This window comes from Micrasema longulum, unplaced genomic scaffold (genome assembly GCF_059751315.1).
Source record: "Micrasema longulum isolate JH-2025_06_02 unplaced genomic scaffold, ASM5975131v1 h1tg001597l, whole genome shotgun sequence".
Taxonomy (NCBI): Eukaryota; Metazoa; Arthropoda; class Insecta; order Trichoptera; family Brachycentridae; genus Micrasema; species Micrasema longulum.
In genome coordinates, this window is record NW_028278779.1 from 363997 (window position 1) to 386089 (window position 22093).

General features: G+C 34.8%; 1 protein-coding gene across 1 annotated transcript in view; it reads left to right on the top strand.

Annotated features, from left to right (window-relative positions):
• Dhc98D (Dynein heavy chain at 89D) overlaps window positions 1-22093 on the top strand; it is an 86743-nt gene that overhangs the window by 38009 nt on the left and 26641 nt on the right. Inside the window, exons 34-52 of the mRNA XM_088236720.1 lie at window positions 742-867; window positions 1979-2232; window positions 2559-2747; window positions 3799-3971; window positions 5454-5619; window positions 7255-7413; window positions 8114-8368; window positions 10058-10315; window positions 11945-12043; window positions 12129-12252; window positions 12375-12559; window positions 13393-13485; window positions 14969-15121; window positions 15802-15957; window positions 18616-18786; window positions 20408-20596; window positions 21169-21274; window positions 21492-21733; window positions 21840-22017. Of these exons, the coding sequence (XP_088092846.1) occupies window positions 742-867; window positions 1979-2232; window positions 2559-2747; window positions 3799-3971; window positions 5454-5619; window positions 7255-7413; window positions 8114-8368; window positions 10058-10315; window positions 11945-12043; window positions 12129-12252; window positions 12375-12559; window positions 13393-13485; window positions 14969-15121; window positions 15802-15957; window positions 18616-18786; window positions 20408-20596; window positions 21169-21274; window positions 21492-21733; window positions 21840-22017 (3276 nt within the window). The remainder of the gene's footprint in view (window positions 1-741; window positions 868-1978; window positions 2233-2558; window positions 2748-3798; window positions 3972-5453; window positions 5620-7254; window positions 7414-8113; window positions 8369-10057; window positions 10316-11944; window positions 12044-12128; window positions 12253-12374; window positions 12560-13392; window positions 13486-14968; window positions 15122-15801; window positions 15958-18615; window positions 18787-20407; window positions 20597-21168; window positions 21275-21491; window positions 21734-21839; window positions 22018-22093) is intronic.

A 22093-nucleotide genomic window follows, 5' to 3' on the forward strand; every position in this document is an offset into this window, starting at 1 on the left:
AGTATTGCAGACTGCGAATCATAGGTCTGAGGTTCTTACACCACTCATCACAATCAATCACAACTTGATTCCCATATTTAACACGATTATTTATAACTACCATTTGAAAATAGCAACCAAATTAAAATATGTGAGAGTAAAATATTATTTAGTAATAAAAATGACATATACAACAGAGATAGATTTTAGAGAAGGGAATGTGGAAGTCTGGGCATTGAAAGGGCCTGTCATTTGCTGGTTAAAGTGGCCACTTTTCTGCCTATGTTTGAAAATCCATGTTCTATCAATTCTTACATCCGTTGATTTTTACGAAGTTAAAAAGCTGAGACCTTCATTGACGTGGGTAAGATTCACCTGGCTGAATTATTTTACCTACATACTAGGCAATGCCTGAAAATATTTTTCCAACCACTCCCTGAAACCTTGAAGTTAAATATGTTCTCCATCTCTGTTGTGACAAGGACTGTCTTTATAACAAGGACTGTTTACAAATTTTGTTGATTAAGCCAAGAGAAGAAAGTAGCCACCGAGTCAAAAACACTAATCTAGGATTCTGGTTCTGTTTGAAACACAGAACTATATTTTTCATCCGCATGGGCACAGACAGATTGATGGATTTAGCATTTCTTTCTTTTGAACATCAAAATGACAATCTCCCATAATGTGACCTATGGGCTATAGAAATAAGTATTTCACAATCTTCTACTGTGTGTGACCACACGTCGAGTATTATTGTTTCAGGTACATTCGATTACGGCTATGAGTATATGGGTCTCAATGGGCGCCTTGTGGTAACTCCGCTCACAGACAGAATATACCTCACCATTACGCAAGCCCTTACAATGCAACTTGGTGGGGCTCCAGCAGGTAAGATAATAATCACTACCCCATGTTTGATTTGTTTTCAAACTTATTGTTGTCTTGATGGCGAAATGACCTAAGTGAAAAATACCAAATATCTATAAGTACCAAATTCGTAATATATCCATTAGTAAATATTTCAGCTTCGCCAACTTAGCTGAATAAATGTCGGTACCACGACCAACGGAAAGATGTATTTGAAAAAAATGTTTTATTACATTATATATTTTTTTATATACAAAGTTTATTTAAGAGTCCTTTTCACTAGGTAAACCGTTTTAAAGAGAACTGTATATTGTTTAAATTTAATTTGACATATTTCATATGTCATATAATTTTTATTTTTTTATTTCTTCTATGTAATTTAGCTTGTATTTGTGGGTGTCATAGTCCATTGATCGATGAAACACATGTGTGCAATGATTTCACCTGTAATATAGAGCAACGACTGCAAGAAGTAACTCGGCGTTTTCTATTGGATACAATGCATTATATTCTGCAAAACCAACTGTACTGCACATAAAACGCCCATCTACATAAGAACAACGTCCTGCAGTATATTAACTTCATTACACACTTAATTCCCACCACGGAGACATGAAGAACAAAAGAACGCAGCCTACAAAGAGACCACAGGCCGTTGTGACGCCCAGTCAGCCCAACGCAGCCACTCAAATCCAGGTCCAGTCAGTTCAACTCATCGCCGTAACACTCGGGCGAAATAATTCAATTCATCATTTATTCGCCATGTAATAAATATGCATCAAATATTAACATCATTTCTTCTGTCCACCTCCAACTGGGGTAGGAGCTCCAACCCTCAACAACCAGCCAAATCCTACATATTTGAGTACAGTTTGTTTTCGACTTATTGATTGTTTTCGCTTGATTACTTTTTTTTGTTTCGGTTTCAATTCGCATAATTGTTGAATAGTTATCAGTTATAGTCAATGTAAAAGAATTACAGTCTTTGCAGCCATTTTATGTTCACGCCAAGTTACTGATTAATCCACTCTTAACAAATGGTATTATAAAAAGTCTTCTTACTTTTATTACCTAAAAATTATTTCAATAAATTTATAAAAAAATTATTTGTTTGCCCGTATGATTTCCCTAGGTCCAGCGGGCACTGGTAAGACCGAGACCACAAAAGACCTGGCCAAGGCGATGGCTCTACTCTGCGTGGTGACCAACTGTGGCGAGGGGATGGACTTCCGCGCCGTTGGGCAGATCCTGGCCGGCCTGTGTCCCTGCGGAGCCTGGGGTTGCTTCGATGAGTTCAATCGCATTGACGTGTCAGTGCTCAGTGTCATCTCCACGCAACTACAAACCATAAGGAACGCGCTTCTCATGAAGCTTAAACGCTTTACGGTAACACATCACATTTTTATTTGTACCCACTGCTGGATACAGGCCTCTTCCAAATTTTTCCATGTTTTTCTGTCCTGGGCACTCTGTTTCCATCCATGGCCCACGAGTTCGACGACGTCGTCAGTCCATCTCCTCTGTGGTCTCCCTACTTTCCTTTTACTTTCGCAGGGTCTCCAGTTTAGTATTTTGGGGGTCCACCTATCGACTTCTTCGGATGTGGAAAAAATAAGATAATGATATGACTCATTTAGAAGCTAAGAATAATAAAAATGCTACTAAAATAATATATAATAGTTCTAGTACTAATCACTTTTAACTGCTTTCAGTTTGAAGGCCAGGAGATTGATATGGATGACAAAGTAGGAATCTTCATTACCATGAACCCGGGCTATGCCGGGCGTACAGAGTTACCCGAGTCTGTGAAGGCACTCTTCCGACCCGTCATGTGCATCAAACCTGACCTGGAGATGATCTGCCAAATATCTTTGTTCTCCGATGGTTTCCTGGAGGCCAAGGTTTGTATTCACACTTAGTGTATTGTATCCTCTAGTCTTTGGCTTATAACAGGAATAGGTAAAATGAAAAATTATAATTGAAAACAGCTACATGAGAATGTACAGTAATAGAGACAAATTTACGTGATACAATTTTGTACCCCTCGTCAGATAAACATTAAGTTATCGTCTGTATTATTTTATGCATAGGCATCTGAAAATTTATTTTATATCTCGTCCAGCATAAAAGAACCTGGGAACTGATCTGTCTCTACATGAGGGAGTATGGTAGTTTTCCGTGGCTCTATCCCACCGCATTCCTTGTGGACATGCTTGGGACCAACAACTTAGAAGGGATGGGTTCACACTGACCCATTTTTTCAGACTGATTAGAGGTTTTATCGAAAACTTGGCCATTTTAAAGAGTATTAATATTTATGTTCCTGATCTCCAACAGCGTCAGCATATCCTCTTTTACCTTCCGGCTTCCATAACCAACCTGCTTCTGGTTATGCCAATCGGAAGAGCAGCCAGGCAGCTGAACATTATCACTTTGGAAATCGACATATTTCACATCAGTGAAACTTTGTTTCGTCATCATAATCATCATTCCCTTTCCCCATCTAATGCTGCTTAGGGGACTGCATTGGTACACCAATTGCAACGTATCTTGATCATTTTTTTTAACATGAAGGTAAGATGATCAGTCTTACGCTTCAGGTACCAGTCCAGGGACTGAAATATTCTAGTGTAAAAATGCTCTTATAAAAAAATATTTTAAATCAACCATGTCGGGAATCAAATCCAAGACCTCTTGCATGGTAGGTAAACACTCTGACCATTACACCACGAGGCCGAATGAGTCGATCGAGAAACTATGTTTAATAGGCAAATACTCTTGCTATTGGAGAGTATTATACCTTAATACTGTCAAACCATTGCTCAAGGGTTCTGTGTTTGATATTTTGTCCCAATATAACGCCTCAAATATTTTGTTATTTGTAATGTTATTTTGGTAAAATATATTAATTTGAATTTTAAAAAACCAATTAATTTATCCAATAATTTCTAGGTCCTAGCAAAAAAGATGACTGTCTTGTACAAAGTGGCTCAAGAACAACTCTCTAAACAGTCTCACTACGATTGGGGGCTCCGAGCCTTGACTGCCGTACTCAGGATGGCGGGCAAACTGAAGAGAGCCACGCCAGACTTGGCGGAAAGTGTGGTGCTCATGAGGGCTCTGCGGTTAGTCCCACACATACTATTACTACTCACCGTCAGTAACTTAAAACGTCATATTATTTTACATGTCGGTATTTAATTATCGTGTCCTGGCTAGATGGTAGAAATCCACAACCATAAATAATTGCATCCACAATAAAAACACGACATTAAATCTTCAACTGACGTTTTCTCCTAATCTTATTCTTTATTTAACAGTGACACATATACATTCTTCTGAATTTTATCATTTGACAATGTCTGCATACAATTAAATGATTTTATTTTACTTTTTTATATTGGAATATCAGTGACCAGAGACCACTAAATAATGCTCTAATAGCGCTCAATAATGAGGAAGTTTGGAGGTTTTTAAAATTCTATGTAAAATTTTGTATTAATCCGAGTGTGACGTCTCAAATTCTCTTCCGCTTCTTCTCAGTTAGTTCCACCGACTGGTCCGTTGACAGCAAGTAAACCGAGACTCTTCTACAACTCTCTTATCATTGGTTGATTCATACGAACTAGTGACAACCATCAAATAAATAAAAAAATTGTACATTTGCCTCATAATTTGATGCTCTAATTCTTACCGCACGTAAGAAAACATTTTTGGTTTAAAATTTACCGTAGTTCTAAATTTCTTTATTGGACACGCTAGCTTTTGCAAAAAGTTCCATTTAATTATCGTGGAATTCATCAACTGTTATCACTTACCTATTTTAATGGATTTGTTTAGTTGTAAGGTTCTATTTGTACATGTTTTGTTATCCAGAGTGATCGCGCCATTTGCCTATTGGCAGATGAACGCTCGAAATGGTCTGGTTCGCGGGATGCGTTATCCTTATTTGCATTGCCACCGCCGAACCCTAAATAAAATGAATCCAATTACTTACCTTGTACTGGGCTCTGGCACCTTTATTGTCTGGAACTTCTGTCGCGGCAGTCAGGATCACATCAGATCTTGTGGTCAGGAAGGAGGGGCACTTGACGATTACACGACACAGTGAATAAAAATGGGTTATTGATTGCAAAAATAACTTATTCGCGATCGCAGTGAGAATATCTAAAGCACATGAATACAAGATCAGTTCAGTTGTTATAATGGGCCGGGACAATATCGGTACCCACGATAGGCATTGCAATATCTTAACCAGGGCCCAGTAGGTAGCAAATAAATTTGAATGCCTCATCCTAGTAAATATGCTATGTAAATATGTGTGTACACATCGTGTAAATGTGGTGTAACCACAGGGTAAAGGGACTTCAATTTCAAATTTCTAATGCAGCTTATTCACATAGTTTGCCTTTCTCCTATTCATATATTTATTTTATTATTTTAACCTACTTACACAAAACTTAATATTTTATTTTCGCATTATCTGCCTCCCCAAGTAAGCTTGTATCGAGGCAGGAATCAACCTATTTTTAGTTAAGTTGGCGAGTATTTAACACAATATATTAAATAATAAATTAATTTTTATATTGAACTTTTTATGGTTCCAGTGATATGAACCATCCAAAGTTTGTGTTTGACGATGTTCCTCTATTCCTGGGTCTAATTAAGGACTTATTTCCCGGGCTGGAATGCCCGCGTGTGGGCTACCCCGATTTCAATGCTGCTGTGGAGTTTGTGCTTTCTAGCAAAGCGTACATTCTCCTCCCTCATCAGGTATAACTCGCTAATGCATTACAGATTATGTACAAAACATCTTACTAACCAAACTTCTTTGCTGCCAATAAAAAAACAACAAAAACTCAACAAATCAGTATTATTAGAAATATTTATTTGATTAAGAAATATTTATACTATCGAAAAATCTAAATTAATTTACTTAGCCCAATCCATAGTACAGTACGAAATAATCGGATGGGGTGGTGCTTTTATACAAGAAATATTTTACCGGTCGAAAAAATACAAAAATTAATTATAAAAGCATATATAAAAAACCGTCTACTTTTTTCACAGTCCAATTATTTAAAGGGCTTCAGATGTAAAATTGTTTACTTCAAATTTCAAAATTAAAAACAACTACATCATCATACTTACAGAGGAACCTTTTTTTCAATGAAATGAACAAATTAAATAAAAAGTGCAGTCAAGAATACAACATATTTAAGAAAGAAGTGAAAAGTTATATTCGTAATTATTTTTTGTGTAGCACTGATTGAAAACACAGTATATATCAGTAGCGAATGGTGATTTTATTTACAGGTAAGCTATAAAAAAATATCAAATATGTATACCTACATAGAAAGTACATAATATGTAAGTAATATATACTATAAATTGATATTTTTCTGTGGTTCTGTGTAATACAACAAATCTCATCCATGAAATCAACTCAAACGATGTAACTTCGTGATATATAATATTATAAAGATATATTATCCATTACTTTAATACATATATCATTAAAAAATAAATAAAAAATAGCACTATGAATTCAGTCGATGTCCGATGTCGAGTCCTGCAATGTGACGCATGAAAGTAATTGTGGTCTTATGTCAAAAGTACCATCTCAAAGAAAAATAGCCCTTAAGAAACAATGTTTGAAATACTGTTTTCCAAATCAAGAATCTTCAAATAATTTGTGTAATCTGCAAGTTTAATCTAGGAGAAAAAACCCGCACTGGGATGAAGACATTCAAAATTAAGTATACTTATTTGTATGAAAAAACATGCTGAAATAATCGGCTAGTTTCTTGGCTCACCGCAGGCGCTGGGCGTGCTTTATTAATATTTATATTATAACACTGCGTTGTTGCCCTTTATAGAGTACGTGTATCAGTAACATCCCATAGCCCAGTGCGAGTTTCAACTCCTTACGTTAACCACGTGATTTTTGTGGCTACTATTAGTGAAGTTGTGTGTCACGCAAAATGGAACAGCGGAATTTGGAGCAACGTTGTGCCATTAAATTTTGTGTTAAGCTTGGAGAATCGGCAAGTGTGACGTTTGAAAAGTTAAAACAGGCCTATGGGGAACATTTTTTATCACGAGCACAGGTTTTTCGGTGGCACAAATCATTTTTGGAAGGCAGAGAACACGTTGAAGACGAACATCGTTCAGGGAGGCCTTCAACTTCAAAAACCGACGAAAACATCGAACGTGTGAACACTCTTGTGAGATCAGACCGTTGGTCAACATTAAGAATGTTGAGTGAACAATTAAATTTAAACCGTTTTACATCATAAAATAAAAGTGTTAAAATTGTAATATATTTAAGTTTAAAATAATAAAATATTCAGATGTTTAACCTTTTTTTTTTAAATTAAAAATTGTATGTGTTTTTACATTTTTTAGATTGATAAAGTAGTTCAGATGTATGAGACCATGATGACACGCCACTCTAGCATGTTAGTGGGGCCCACGGGAGGGGGTAAGACTGTGGTCATAGAAGCCCTTGTGGACGCACAGACCCACCTCGGCCTTCCCACCAAGATGATAATACTCAACCCTAAGGTAATATTATCATAATATCTATCTTGTCAATCTAATGTTCTGGATAACATATTTAAAATATTGTTTCACCTGGTACAATCAAGGTAAAGTTTCAAACATTTTTCTATACTCCATATAAAAAAGTATTGCTCTTACTCTGGAAGATGGGAATCAGTGCTATATAATATCCTGATGACCGGTGTAGATCTATTTTGATGGGTCCCCTATAATAATTTCTCACCCTCCAACCTAATCTTTAAAGAGCTGGGCTACTGAGGGGAAGCCAAATGCTCTCATATTGCTAAATAATCTAATCCGGGTTGTGGTCCACTGGCTAGTGTCTCGGACTCACGGCTCAAAGGTCCTGATCTCTCTAAAATCCTCAAATTTAAACCTAGAGGTTTAAGAAAAGTGCATTTTAGCAAGGTGTTTCAATCTGCAGTGCCCTGTAAGGACTCTAGTGATAACCCTCACTTGATTTGAGCTATGTATGTTTCATTGGGTCAAAGGAAAACCTTTGTGAGTATCCCTTCAGTAGTTCCTTAGCGAGGTGCTGATCTGTTACTTTTTGCCAAAGCATTATGCTCCGCTTCCTTCATCATTCTATCCTTCTATTCGGTATACAAAGATTGAGAGATGTGGCATTCTATCTTATCTGCCTACCCCTACAGATAAACTGCATGATAATGTGTGAATAATTGTATTTTTCCTTCTCATCCAGGCTTGTTCTGTAATAGAGCTGTACGGCATCTTAGACCCGGTTACTCGGGACTGGACGGACGGACTATACTCCAATATCTTCCGAAAGATGAACAGGCCCCTGGAGCGGGATGAGAGACGCTACTCTCTGTTTGATGGAGACGTGGATGCTCTCTGGATAGAGAACATGAACTCCGTCATGGATGACAATAAGCTGCTGACCTTGGCCAATGGAGAGCGTATCAGGCTTGCATCGTACTGCTCCCTCCTTTTTGAGGTTTGACTGTCAGAATTAATCCATTATCACCACAACCCTTTTGATAAAAGATAAATAGAATAGTTTTGACTTAATGGCAATAATCTTGAAAAGGGAATAATCGAGCCAAAATAAGTCAACCTCTGGTTAGTTTAATGCATTCGCCTACCGTGCATGAGGTCCCTGATCCGATTCCTGGCAAGGTTGTTTAGTTTTGTGAAGTGCAGTTTTTCTACTCCACAGGGACTCGACAGCATCTATCAGCCAAAGTCCTAACCTCATATTAAGTTTTAACATAGTCATGGCTAAAGATAAATAAATTGAAATTAAATGTTAGTAAAACAAAATATATGGAAATAGGTAATAAAGCACATGGCATAACAATGAATGTAAATATTGATGGTAAAATTATTGAAAGGGTTGATGAAATGAAATACTTAGGAATTATTCTTGACTCCAGACTAAATTTAACATCACACTTTGAATATATACATAAGAAAATTTCAAAAAAGATTTTCTTCCTAGGAAGAATTCGAAAAAAAATAAATAAAAAGAGTGCAGAACTTATATACAAAACAATAATTGCCCCTCATTGGGACTATTGCTCTACTATATTATATTTAGCTAACGAGGGAGACATAAACAAGTTTGAAATACTACAAAATAGAGCAATGAGAATTATACTGAAAAAAAGCAAATATAATAGTGTTGAAAAAATGAGAAAACAATTGAACTAGATAGGAATAAAGAAAAGACTATTGTATAATGTATTTGTATTTATATATAAAGTGTTTAATAATCTTATGCCAAAGTATTTTATAAGTGAAATTATATTAAATAGAAATGTACATAAATATACGACAAGAAATAGAAATAGGATAAGACTACCACTTAAGAAAAAAAACAAAATCACAAAATAGCTTAATGTATAAAGGGTTAAAACTGTATGATGAGATGCCTGAAAGTATGAAGAATGAAAGAAAACTTACGGATTTAAAAAAAAAAAGTTATGTTTATTGTAATAATGTAGTTATGTAAGAAATATTTAATAAGTATTTGTTATAATAGTAAATATATTAGTTAATATACAATGTAATATTAACTAACTTAAGTAAATAAATAAATAATAATAAATAAGTTGTCATTCATTCGATTGAAACTAAGATTTCAATCTAATCTATTGGCATGGAGTCTGTCCAATTACCATTCTCTGACAGTGTTGAATGAGCCATTGGCGATAATTATTTTATTTTTTAAAAAGCAGAACTTGATCTATAAAAAATATATCGACGCGGGAAAGGCTATTTACTTTAAGCGACATTGCAGTTTTAATAACGACAGAACTAATTACATTAAACGACACGGGACGAGGCAAATACACATTAAAATATGATTTACCCAGTCTATAGACGATGTTCTGAATGGAGGTATAATTTTTTTAATTTTTTAATGGGTCTCCTGTAAAGTTTGTAAAATGTCGCTTAAAGTAAATAGCCTTTCCAGCGTCGATATAGATCATCACTATATTGATTTGCAAGTCACTGCATCTGGGTAACTGGCGAATTGTGAGAATGTCTGTGAAAGTCTGGTTAGTCAAATTACTTAATAATTTGAATAGAAGCAACAAGTCATTATTTCTGCTGCTTTGATAGTTATCGTAGATTGAAATGATTCATCGGGGATCTTATTTGGTGAGCCGTTTGTTTCCAGGTGGGCGATTTGAACTACGCCTCCCCGGCCACTGTTTCCCGGGCGGGCATGGTATTTGTGGACCCGAAGAACTTGGGCTTCCAGCCATACTGGGACCGCTGGGTCATGACGCGGCCCAACGAGTCGGAACGCGACCAGTTCAATCAGCTCTTCGACCTGTTTGTCCCAGGCGCCATCAACTACATCATCTATGGAATGTTTGGTCTGCAGCAGCAGGCACCCCTCAAGACCGTTGTGGCACAGACTCCTCTCAACCTGGTAACCGATCATTTATCAACTAAATTAATTTTTTATTTTTATGTAATATAAAGTTACAATATGTTAACAAAAAGAAATACATAATAAAGCAAAAGTACAAAAACAAAAAAGAAGCAACCTCCTTGTGCTTGCTGTGGGATTACAATAGTAATAATGTAAGTACAAAATACACATATATTTCAAAAAATAAATGATGATACAAAAAATATTTTTTATAAATAGCACATATACACGCACACGCACACTCACTCACACGCACATACACATTCACCCGCATACATAATATAACATGGTGAAGAAAATTATAAAATAAGGTTTTCAAGTTACTTAACAAAAGAACTTCAAGTACTGTAGAAAAAACATTGAAAAAAGAAAGAAAACAAAAAAACATATATTGTTAATTTTAGAAAGCTTAAATATAATATAAATGTTAAAAAGCAACATTTAATTAAGGAGTTTGATAAACAAATATTTTTACCTTTAGTTTGAATTTTGTAAACACATTAATAATTTTTATTTCGCCAGGCAAATTGTTATAGATTTTTTTTATTGTCTTTATAGATTTGTAAAATTGAACTTTTTTTATATATTTTGTCAATTGATGGAACATTAAAAATTTTAAATAGTTCTTTTGTTGGGAATATTGATGGTTTTTTTAAATCCCTTTAATTATCAATCTTTGTACTATTTTTACTGAGTTTATAATACTTGTGTAGGAACCTCCCCAACCAATAATACCATACTTGTACCATTTATTTGATAATTTATTTTGACCATTTATTAATCATCATCATCATAAGCTCGACAGCCCTGGGTAGAACTTGGCTGAATCCAGAAGTCTTTTCCACTCTTGACGGTCTGCTGCCCTTCTCTCTAGATCCTCACTTCCAACACTGTCGTATCTGCACTGATGCAGTCCATCCATCGCATTTTGGGCCCTCCTGGTTTTCGTCGTCCTTGTGGCACAGAGAGAGTTAGGCGTTTAATGGGGTTTTCGTCGTCCATACTAATTATATGGCCAGCTCACCTCAAACGCCTCACCTTGATGGATTTATTCATAAATACTTGTTCGTATCATAAATTTATATGAACCACTTTAATTTACAATTATACGTTGACTCTCAGTACAGTACTAAGCCAGCGTGTTTGCCTACCATGCAAGAGGTCTCTGGTTCGATTCTCGGCATGGTTGATATGAAGTATTTATTTAAAAGGTGTTTTCACACTAGAATATTTCATAGTCCCTGGATTGGTACCTGAAGCGTAAGACTGATCATCTTACGTTCGTGTGACAAAAATGATCAAGATACACTGCGATCGGTGTACCAATGCAGTGCCCTGTGCACCATTAGGTGCGGCCTGATGATGATGATAAATTTGTATGAATACGGTTATTTACGACTCAAATAAATTGGCCTCAAAGTTTAAATATTCGGGTTAGTAATAGCAATGCAAATACTTTTTATAAAAAATAAAAATACATATATATATATATATTAAAAAATACAAAACTGTACTATGCAGTGCAGTACTGTGCAATGCAATACAATGGAAAACTACAAAAACACAATAAGTCGGTCTACATAATGCACTATGTATGTTTCAAATATAATGTGCTTTTTTTTTTAGGTGGTTCAATTATGTTACATGATTGATGGACTTATCCCACCTATTGAAAATCCCAGTGAGAGGTACGATGAAGATATAATCAACTGTGTTTTTATCATTGTAAGTAAGATGAATTTTACTCTTCCAAATATAATATGTAGCCCGAGCTGCTATTTTAAAATGCCTTGTTTGGTTTTACTTTCAGTCAATGTATAACTCTTTGGGTGCGACCATTTTAGAAGAAAATAAGGCAGATTTTGATAATTTTATAAAAAAGACATGTCCCATGATGGTGGTGGATGACACTCCAGAGAAAAAAGCTACTTCCAGTTAGTACTTTTGATACTTTTTGGCCCTCTCTCTTTTTTTTCTTTGTCATATTAGCTTACTAATTTTCTAATCTCTGACAGAGTTCAATATGGTATTTGAATGTCCTTCTGCCGTTCCACAGAACACTTGCCTCGCTCCTACCCCACGCTGTACGACTACTGCCTGGACGTGGAGAACAAGTGCTGGGAGGCGTGGGAGTGGCTCGTCCCCGGCTACATCCACGACCGCTCGGGCAACTTCTCCGAGATCCTCGTGCCCACCGTGGACACTGTGCACATCACCTGGGTCATCCACCTTATGGAGTCGGTGAGTGATGTCCTTCTGCCGTCACGCAAATTTGTTTTATAATGTAATGGTATATTTAAATATTGTATAACTCTTTAATAAATTAACTAGTAGGTAGTCATGTTTTTGTTTATTTTTGCATAAAAATGTCTGCCTTAAAACAGGTTGTACCTGGTTAGGCAGATTAGACATAATCCAGAGAAATCTATTACCTAAATATGTATGTAGTAGATAAAGTAATTTTTTATTAATAAACCATTATTATTATAAAAGTCAACAGATGGAAGAGTTGAGGAAATTTGGATATTCAAACATGGGCAGAATGGTGAATGTTACACAGTGTGTAAAGTGGCCACTTAAACCAGCCACGACAGGTCATAAGCTTTGTAAATTCCTAGACTTCCATATTCCCTTCTCAAAAGTGCTTTCCTTCTCTGTTGTAATAAATTGAAATATGATTATTATTTTTGGTTCTTTCATTTTAAGATTTACATTTCGATATGAAAATCGAAATGTCATTTCATCAAATTCTAGATCTCCATCCGTCTGCCTCTGAAGTACAAATATAGTGACCTTGAAAAGTGCAAAACTTACTACAAACGAACAAACTGAAACTCGACTCGCGTTGACTTTAGTGTTTGGCGTTTTGCCACATGACCACGATAAACTAATCTTTCCAATCCTCGGGGTCCCCTTGCATTGTGACCGGTGATGTTGCTTAAGGACATTTAATCGACGTCCATAAGATTAACAAACATCTCTGATTGAGCGCTACTGAATGCGGATTGCAATAGTTTCTTTCTCATAATATATTGTTTAGCTAGCAGTTTCACTAAATTTTGTTTTCTTTGCAGGCAAAACGTCCACTCCTCCTAGCCGGGGATACTGGTACATCCAAAACCGCGATAATTACAAATTTCCTTCGAGGTTTAGATTCTGAGCACTATGTAAGTTCTGTTTTTTTTATTACACTTAACACTGTTTTTTACACATTGTTGTGCTTCCTATGATTTTTGAACGATAAGAGTATAATAAAATTTATATTTGAATTACCAAATTTGTGATTATTTATTATTTAATTTACTGACCGGTTTCGAAGCAACACGTGCGTGTTATATCATGTGCTGGTCCGAAACCTTTATCGAGGTATAATTCAGTTCTCAAATTCTCTTTTACAATTTCAATTAAACTTAGGACACTGTTAAAATTATAAAATAGGATTTAACTTCAATTTTACAATGACACCGTGAACAATATTCTGTATGTACTATATTAGTTTTATATCACCCGTATGGGAGCAGTGATCTCCCGAAACTATAGTAGTGTTCTTGTAAAATAATAAAATTGTGTAACACTTATAACGAAGTATTATTTTCCTAATAATCTATAAAATAGTTATTCCCACGTATCTGATATATTTAGTGTAGGGTATTGTTCCTATAGAACAAACCTTTTTAACTTTTTCAAAGATTGTGAATGGTAATTATATTTATTTGTTTAAAAATTTCATCTTATATACAATTTTTTGTTCACTTTGCCCAGCTGTAGAAACAGAATTTACGATTTTCTTGTTATATTACTATAAAATATTTTATTATTTAATTTGTTTTTTACATTTATTCTTAAATTGTTCAAACTTTCTACTAAATATCTTGTATAATTTTTAAGTTATTTTTTTTTTTATAAATCTTGTATAATTTTTAGGTTTAATTTTTTTATAAATCTTGGGTAAAAGGAAATTCATGTTTTTTTTTAAAAATATTAAGCCAATTATGTTAGTATTATTAATTTTTGTAAGCAGATTTGCCGTTTATGTTAATAAAATAAATAAAATAGAATTTTGATTAAATTTTCACATTTAAAATAATTAAATAGGATTTATATTATACTCAATTTTCAACTACACCCCGATAAAGAAACACATATTGCCCCAAACCCAGTCGGTTATTAAATATGCGGTTTAGAACAAAGTATTTTTAATTTAATTCGAAGAAAAAGCGTAATTTTAAAATTAGAAACATCATCACAGAATTTAAATATATCAAAAGGTACAACAATGTTTGAGTATGTCCAAATGCTGAAAATTGTTTTCAAGCGTTGCCTAGTAGGTGATTTGGTTCAGCCGGATGAATCTCACCAACATCATAAAGGTTTCAGCTCCTTTACTTCACAAAAGTCAACAGATGGAAGAGTTGAGGAAATGTGGATGTTCAAACATGGGCAGAATGGTGAATGTTACACAGTGTGTAAAGTGGCCACTTAAACCAGCCAATGACAGATAATAAGCCTTGTAAATGCCTAGACTTCTATATTCCCTTCTCAAAAACGTTTTCCCTCTCTGTTGAAGTAAATTTAAATATTAACAGGTATTTTAAAAAATCCAATTTGTGAAAATTTCTGTGTGATTTTGTCAATCTTATCTTTTTGCAGCTTATCTCCCAGCTAAATTTCTCCTCGCGTACATCTTCTATGGATGTACAACGCAACATTGAATCATCCATAGAAAAAAGGACGAAAGACGTTTATGGACCACCAATCGGAAAGAAATTACTCATTTTTATAGACGACATGAACATGCCAATGGTTTGCCTTTTTATTTTCTACATGGATCAATAGACTAAATACACTAAGATCTTCAATAATCCCAGTCCTATGTTGGAATAGATAGCTTTGGTTTAGCGAACATTAACAATACTTGACTTTGCAGAGAAACCAAAATTCCCCTTTTTACCGAATCCTACCACAAAATGTCCCTCGAGAGATTTGAAATATCGAGTCTTTTCTGTATTTCTTTTATTAGTAGGTAAACATTAGCCCTTACAGGGAACTGCAGATTGAACAAACACCTTGCCAGAATTAACCTTTCCCCTTACTTCTAGACGTAGGTTCTGCAGGGTAGATAAGGAAACACCTATACACATTCCATGTGAATGTGATGTTTTACATCATAAAAGGAGCCTCATCCTCGGGGGACCACTAGTTAAACCTGAGGATGTTAAAGAGCTCGCCCCCTACCCTATAGCTCCATACTTAACGGATCTGGGCTTGGAGGGGGAGATTTAGCAAAATGAGAACTCTCGCCTTCCACACAGTAGCCAGGCTCTTTATAGACCTGGGCTCGGAGGGCGAGAACTATTCACGGGGACCCGTCACAATAGATCTTCACAGGTCGCGATGATGCCAGGAGCTTGCATAGCTCTGACCCCCACCTCTAAGAATAAGAATATTGAGAATAAGGTAAACATTTATGTGTATCTTTTCAGGTGGATACTTATGGAACTCAGCAGCCCATAGCTCTGTTAAAACTGCTCTTAGAAAGAAACGGTTTTTATGACAGAGGAAAAGATTTAAACTGGAAGAACTTGAAAGATATTGGATACCTCGCCGCTATGGGGAAAGCTGGTGGTGGAAGAAATGAAGTTAGCATCCCTGACACTCGTAACTTTTACATAAAATTTGTCTACATTACCCATATTTCTTTGTTTTTGAGAGTTCCTAGACGAGTGCTTTCAACTCGATGGCTCCTCTTGGGCTAAGACCCTGAAAAAGAAAACTGAGTGGAAATAATTCACTCTTTGTAGTGTCGTATATAGCTTATTTACTTCCGAATTCAACCCCTGGTCGACATGAAATATTGATTAAAAAGGTTGTTTTACACTGCAGTATTTCACAGGCACCTGAAGCGTACTTATCTTCCCTTATGTAACAGATGATAATCAATACGCTACATTGTTGCGTACCTCTGGGTGAGAATACGGAGATTTTTTTTATTTTCTTTTATTTAGGAAACATACAGTACAGTTACATAGTTTTATATTTTTGTTATTAAGTAATTATATGTAAGGTTTTTAATGAAAGTACAAAAAAGAGAAGGAAAAAAAAACATAAATGGAAAATGTTTAAAAATTAAAATTAAAGTAAAAAAAGTTATTTTAAAGTTTGTAGTTAGTATTTACAAATGGAAATAATATTAAAAATGAAGAAAATTTGTAAAAGTAATTGAATGTTAAGAATTAAAATAAAGAATGGAAAACATGCTCAGTTGTAAAAATAAGATAAAATAGTAGTAAGATGATGATGATATTATTTTTGTGAACTGATGCCATAAGTAATTTTTCAATATATCAATATCATGAATGTTATAGTACAAAATATGCTAATTTAAATCAATCGAAAAGGGTTATAAGGCTTTTAAATCTATAATTACTTCTCAAAGAATATTCTTTGTTTATAAATGAGACTCCCAGTATCAAAGATGGCCAAAGCACAAAATAGTATTAAAAGCGGCCAACTACATGTTTAATACTTACTAAAAATAGTGTTTACCATTATGTTAACTGTTCAAATATTAATGGCACCAAATAATAAATATTTCAATTAAAAAGTGCTATAACAGATTTTCAAAATTGTATCAAAAATATGTATGGAATCATTTGGCCATTTTTGATACTGAGGGCCTCAAATATTTGTACATACTTGAAGAGAGTTCCATATCGTTGGGTTTCTGATACATTTCACTAGTTGTGAGATATTGCACTATCAAAGTTAAAAGCTCATCCTAAATCAACAATTTAAATAAAACTGCAAGTTGAATATTATAAAATATTATTTTCTGTATTTATGAAATAGGAAATATTTTTATTTACTTTTTAAATAAAGATTATTTGATGCCAGTTATGAAGGCATCTCATTTTTCGAAAATTTGTAGTTACCAACTTGTTCCAGAAACTTGACGTTATGGAACTCAAAAAAGCATCAGCATTTTATCCGTCATATAGAGTTGTCTTGTGAAAATAATCACGCAGTTATAGGTCACAGTAAAACCCCTGTTTTACGTTTTTCAAGGGAGCAACAAAAAACGTGTGTAAAACTGAAAAAAACACTAAAGTGAGGAAATGAAAAACTGCAGAAAAATTGTAAAAACTGTCATAATTGGGGATTATTCATATTACATATACCTATGATTTTATTAAAAATATTTTGTATTTTTTCAATCAATACCTCAATGTGTTTTTTTTTATTGAATTAAAATAAACATGTTTAAATAATTTTATTTAGGTACATAACCTTAAAAACACAAAAATAAAAATGTTAATTTGCATAAAATTCATACAATGATTTTTTCCCTAAATATTGGGAAATTTTATTTGTATCGTGGGTATCACTTTTTTTAGTATAACAACACAGAATTTCAACCGTCATTTACATCGCGGGAAAACTGTTTCATGCTTTTTTAATAACTGTTTTAACTATCTTCTTTCCGAAGTATGTTTATAACTTCAAATAATATTTCTAACTTCAAATAAATTTTTTAACTTTCTGCATCGTAATTTATTGATGCAAAGACTTTATTCTTCATGCGTCAACCGCATGTCACAATTTGGTAAAATGTCAAAATTAGACACTTGAACAAAACGGTAAATTACTCTGAACTTACTTTGAATTTAGTTTGGAACAACAATTTATTTTATTTACCGTTTTGGGAAAATGCGCCGGCGCGCGGCTCAGTGTCTTTTGACAGATCGAATGAGTTTTGTTTTTTTTTTTTTTCGTAAAACCGGGGTTATGAAAAATGTAAAAAAAACGTTAGTTGGGGGAATATTTGAATGAGAATGCATGGAAAAAAATGGGACCTAAACATTTCAGCGGTAAAACGTACAATTGAGGAACGTAAAATCTAGGTTTTACTGTATTTCTAGTCTCAATGCGTGTATGAGTATGCACATGTTAAAATTTAGTGTGGCGACGTGAGCAGAATTGCAATTTCAGTGTTGAAAAAATGTCTATAACAATCATTCTCTAAAATTTCCGCATGAAATTAGAAAAATCTTCATCATGATGGGTTAAAATACTCCTCATTATTGAAAGTGTAATAAATCCCTGAGAATGCCCAAACCATATTCCCTAGTTATTCCTTTGTTTTCCTCTAAATAAAAATGTCAGATGTCTAAAATTCTAATATTTTTCTATGAAGATTTGGAAATTTACAATGTATCGTATCATGTGCCAATTTCCAATTAATTATGTGTAATCTTTTGACCGAAAACTAATTCCCCAATGTATTTTTTCGTTTGTAGGTTGACCCTCGCTTCCTGTCCAAGTTTTCGGTGTACAACCTCGCTTTCCCCTCCGAGGGGACCCTTACGCACATCTACCTTTCGGTACTGAAGGGCCACTTCGAGGTATTCCCTAGCGAAGTGGGAGCCATCGCACCGAAGCTGATTCAGATGACCCTCAACTTATACAAGGTACTGTTATATGAACAATGATGGAACTACATAACTGTGCTACAAAATGCTCTGGTATTCAAAGTTATCGTACACCTCTGTTCCTCGGACCCCTGACGCTTCCACAGATCTACAACTTACTTTTTAATTTAAAGCTAGCGTTTTCAATCTAAAGACATTTTTCAATTGTATTAAACTAGCTTCGTCGAACTTAGTTATGGGGTTCACGGAAAAAGCAAGAACATTAGTTGGCATTTTAATGAATGGTTTTCTCTTTTGTAATGAGCTACTTCTCGGACATACCGAACAGAAATATTATCAACAGTTGAGTGAATACTCTTCTATCGTTGAAAAACATAATTGAAAAAATAAAAACCTAAGTAATAAAATCCAAACCAGTCTAACCTAGAGCCGATGCCGCTGGGCATCAAGATCGGGTGACGTTTATGACTAAGTACCTGATTGGTGTTCAGCATTTAAAAAATATCTTAGACAGAGAAAAACCATTCTATAATTAACAAATAACAACAGGGATGGAAAACACCTTAAATAAGGTAATATGGAACTCTAGGCATTTACAGGGCTTATGACCTGTCATTGGCTGGTTCAAGTGGCCACTTTACACACTGTGTAACATTCACCATTTCGCCTATGTTTGAACATCCATATTTCTTCAATTCTTCCATTTGTTGATTTTAGTGAAGTTAAAGAGCTGAAACCTTTATTGTTGTGAAGAGATTCATCTGACTGAATTATTTCACATACTGGGCAACGCCTGAAAACAATTTTTCAATTCTATAATTATTGACCGAGTTAGCTACAGATTACATCGATACAACTCTCTCAATTCACACAGTCTTTCAATGAGGAAGTTCAGTGGTTTTTTTCAATTTTTTTATTTGTTAATAGACTGTTAAACTAAGTCAAAAATTTTTTTTTTTAATTTTTACATATCGTATTATTGGCGCTACGATTTTTTAAAGTTTTGTATTTCTGAAATAACTCCGCGTGTGACGTCAGAGGTTCATTTCCGCTTATTCTCATTCAGTTCTTCCTATTGGTCCAGAAGCGACAAGCAGACCGGAAATCTTCCATAGCTCTCAGATCATAGGTTGATTCAGATGAACCAGTGACGTCATTTAAAGTAGTGCGTTTTTATCAAAATATTTTGTATTATTTTTTCTGTACATTTTCAAGAAACTTTGGCATACAATTTAATGCTCTAATTTTTACCCCGCATAAGAAAACATTTTTTGTATCCAATTTCCCGTAGGGATGAAGTTCCTCATTCATAAAAAAATTGCCAATTATTTGTGAAATAAAATGTGGTTTGAAAAATGTTGAATACTATCCTCAGTGTCAACATTGCGGGAAAATAAGAAATTTATCTGCATTTGAAATTTAGAATGTGGAATATTTGCAAACATTTATTGTAATTTTACAAAATAGTTTTATTTTTTAATTATCTGCATGTACTAAGTACCAATATGCAATGTATTTTATCATGCAAAAGGTTATTGAAAAATATAAAACTAAGTGACATAAAGTCACTTTACAATAAATCTGTACTGAATGTATTTTATTTTACCAGCCAACCGACGATTCATTTGTGAGCAACTTCTCAATATTGATGTCTTTCCAGATAATAATAGTGGAGTTGCCCCCCACCCCATCCAAGTTTCACTACATCTTCAACCTGCGTGACTTGTCCCGTATCACGGCCGGCATGTGCCTCACGCACCCCAGATACTTCCCCGAGGTCAAGTTCATGGTGCGCGTGTGGAGGAACGAGTTTGCACGCGTCATCTGCGACCGGCTCATCAATATTGATGTAACTAACTCGCTGTTCACACTTTCGCTAACCAACAAACTCATCTGTAGAACAAATGAAAATGTATATTTACTACATTTAATTTGGTTTACATTATAATAATATGCGGTTCGTTTATAGTCCTGACTAGCTAAGTATATTCTGCGTGTAAAATCAGAACTTTGTTGTCAAATATAAATTAAAATGTTAAAATAAAAACCAAATATTTGAAATATAATTATAAAATGTATGAATGGAAAAAACAAATATAACAAAACAAAAAAAAATATATAATCTAATCAGAAATTAAAACGTACATTTTTTTGAGTTTTAGCACAGTATAAAAAATTGTTTTAAAGTATACAAAATTAATTCGACAGTCCTACTCACAAGCGAAACCATCAAATTCTAAGGAGGACTGTACAGTGTTGAAAAAATAATTTACATTTTTCGCAAGTCACTCATTTTTTATTTTTTTATTTAGAATTAATATTGGTTGAAGCACTTGCTTGGACATTTTACTGTGTTCTTTCTTTTGAGGACCAAAATAAATATATTTCAAAGAGATTAATTTATTTTTTTCAACTTCCCAGGATCAGCAGTTGATGAGGACACACATAGCCTCTCAAATAGCCAAATTCTTTCCTGTGGAAAAGGTTGTGGAATCAGACGAGGGTCCTGCAGGAGAAGAAGAAGAAGGTTATCTAATTATTAATATTTTATTCTACACCACACCGTACAACTTGCTTCTTTATTGTATACCTGCATAAGTAAAAAAAACGCGAAGAAGCTTTTCGCTAAAATTTTTAAATGATCGCTAAACTTCTGCACGAGGGGAGCCGATGTCTCACTGAATACAAATAGTAGTCTCACCCTTGCGAGTCTTTGTTTACCACATACAAAATTTATTTTGTAGGTTCCGCTCATCCTTCAAATACCCAGGTTGTGGAACCCACCGCTGCTGCTCTTCAAGACGTCGAGGAAGAGGAGGAACAAGAAGAGGAAGACGAAGGTATCGCGAGGCCCTTGACAACCGAGGAGTACGCCCTGAGAGATCCGCTGCTCTTTGGCGACTACAGGAATGCGCTGAACGAAGATGAGCCGAGGTTTTACGAGGATATGCTGGATTATGAAGCCATCTTCTCGCTGTTTCAAGAGGTTACCAATTTTCATTTATAAATGCTGATTAAACCAAATTTGTGGAAAATAATTTTATGGATACAAGATATTATTTTATTATGGTAAAATGTTGATTGACTATCAGATCTTGGAAGAGTATAACGAGCGCGGTCACAAGATGCCGCTCGTGCTGTTCGAGGACTGCCTGGAGCACCTGACGCGCGTCCACCGAGTCCTGCGCATGGACCGCGGACATCTCCTTGTGGTTGGAGTGGGAAGCAGCGGCAAGCAGTCAGTGATCAAGCTCTCCGCTTTTGCTGCCAGTAAATAAAGTTTTTCCCATATTAATTGTTTTGTTTCCATTTCACCCCTAACCCAGTGGTGGTCGAACCGTGGCGC